This window comes from Mytilus trossulus, chromosome 11, assembly GCF_036588685.1.
Source record: "Mytilus trossulus isolate FHL-02 chromosome 11, PNRI_Mtr1.1.1.hap1, whole genome shotgun sequence".
NCBI classification, from domain to species: Eukaryota; Metazoa; Mollusca; class Bivalvia; order Mytilida; family Mytilidae; genus Mytilus; species Mytilus trossulus.
Genome location: NC_086383.1, coordinates 32,675,016 through 32,677,277, shown reverse-complemented (window position 1 = coordinate 32,677,277; position 2,262 = coordinate 32,675,016). Strand labels below are relative to the sequence as shown.

The following is a 2,262-nucleotide window of genomic DNA, read 5'->3' as shown; positions in this document are numbered from 1 at the left end:
ACAAAACATTTCACACAACAAATTGGTCATTATTGATATCGATAATAAAGTCTGCCTGTAAAGATCCTATGTTAAAAGTTTTGACCATGAATAACCATGATAACCGAGCTTTTTATTTCCATTTTCACAATTTTTCTGTACACATCATATTTTACACAAGAATTACATTTTTTAATACTAATTTCTATAGGACTTCTTAAAATAAACATCAGAAAGTATTTACTATTTATATCTCAATTCAAAAGATATAAGATTTTTTTTCAATTCCAGTTATTGGGTTTTCTGTCTCAAAACATATATTCAACTAAATTACCAAAATATTAATACTTATAACTAAACAGCTAAAGGACTTCAAAAAATAATCATAAAACAGTATGTTCTTTTTCTATATAGATCAATTTCCAAAATATTAACCATAAACAACGGCGATTTTCTGAGTTTCCAGTTTTCGACGTTTTTTCACTAAAAATCACTCATTTCACCTCAAATTTACTTCAATATGAATAATAATAGCTAATGGAGTACTTTATTATATATTAAGATAAAGTTTCCTGTCTTCTACATGCTTTAGGTCTAAAAATGCAACAACAAATAATAAATTTTCTTCTTTTCCAGTTTTCAGCATTTTTTCTCTAAAAACCACATATTTCACCAAAAATAACCTTTTCCGCAAATCATATCAATGTATAGTTTTAGTATGTTGTTAGTACAAGTCTATATTATAATTTTCACTAAAAAAAGCTTGTGTTGCAATTAGTTGGAGGTTGAGTGATTTTAGAGCTAGATTGACTAGGCTATAATCATATTGAATCTTGTGACTTCTGTCAGTGTATAATGGCTCAAGCTGTGTCTAAAACATGTGAAATGTGCATGAGTGCCGCTGGATCACAATATTGTTTAGACTGTGAGGAATATCATTGTGCAAACTGTAAGTTGCTACATTATAGGCAGAAATTATCGAGAACCCATCAGTTTCAGAAAGCCTCTGACCTGATCCCAGAGGGTACATCTAAATGTAATGAACACAAAGAAGAATTAACCTTGATGTGTATTACATGTGGTGTACTAGTATGTACTAGTTGTGTTACCGGAAAACACAATGGTCATACATTTTCTAAATTTTCAGAAGTAATTGCTCAATTACGAGGGGAAAACGATACACGAATAAATAGCAGGAGAAGGGAAGCAAACCAACATAAGAAAAATATTGAGCAGAGCTTGATATGGTTTGACAATGCCGTTGAGTCTGTTATAATGACCATCACTGAAGAAAGCACCATGATTAAACGTATGGTTGACAAATCCATAGCTGAGATGATTGCCTTAGTTAAAGAACAATCCCAGAAGGAAAAATACAAGCTTATACATATGATGTCTGAGGCTGAATCCGTACTTGATGCTGGATTAAAATTAGACAAGGACAGACAAGAACTAGATAAGATGAAACAAGACAGGACAATGATACAAAAAATTAACAATCTGAAAGAAGAGATCAACAAACTAAAGATAGACTATCTTACTGAGTTTCCGTATATATCTTACAATAGCAAATATGTAAATGAAGATGACATAAGGAAACGGATAGGCACCTACAATATCAGGTAAATATACAAATATGTTTTTCCTGCAGAACACTATAATTTTCTAAAATAAACATGCAAAGCCAAAACATGAAGAGTAAAACGTAAAGTGTTAAATAATTTAGAGGTGAATACACCTTAAGTCAATATTTAATCATGAGGCAGACCTAGTTTTGTTTTACGATCAATCAACACATAATTCGTTAAAGCTTAATATAAACGATTTATTATTTGTCAAACACTTAAGAGCTGCATAATTGTGAAATAACTCCATTGAGTTTTATTAAACTTACGTTCATCCTTCTTTCCTTTATATAGATAAAACTTTTAACATTTTCAAATGAAGAAAATACATAGTTTCTTTGAAAACCAGATACTATATATAATGCACTCGTTTTCATTGTTTTACCAACAATTTGAAAATGGTGAGTGTTTCATACATGAATTGTTCACAGATAAAGCTGAACAGATGTTCAAATTGTGGGTAAGTTTCTACAAATAATGTACCTACGTTTTTTTTTAATAAATTCATATGAATTAAATATATATTTGAATGTAATCTAACAGTGTATATAATGGTATACATACGGTTAGATCACTGTTGATGTGGTACCAGTATTATTTAGGCATCCCTTTAAGTTTGATACATTATTCAAATAAACTCATCATCAGTGACGCTTGA

At 30.1% G+C, this 2,262-nt stretch overlaps 1 protein-coding gene across 1 annotated transcript; it reads left to right on the top strand.

Annotated features, from left to right (window-relative positions):
* The first annotated feature begins 834 nt into the window (after positions 1-834).
* LOC134689971 (E3 ubiquitin-protein ligase TRIM71-like) lies at positions 835-1,605 on the top strand. Its single transcript, XM_063549940.1, has one exon. The coding sequence runs from the start codon at positions 835-837 to the stop codon at positions 1,603-1,605; it is 771 nt and encodes a 256-aa protein (XP_063406010.1).
* Positions 1,606-2,262: the final 657 nt, after the last annotated feature.

Bases quoted from the DNA above. Each gene is read 5' to 3' on its own strand.
- LOC134689971 (XM_063549940.1), top strand. From the start codon at position 835: ATGGCTCAAGCTGTGTCTAAAACATGTGAAATGTGCATGAGTGCCGCT.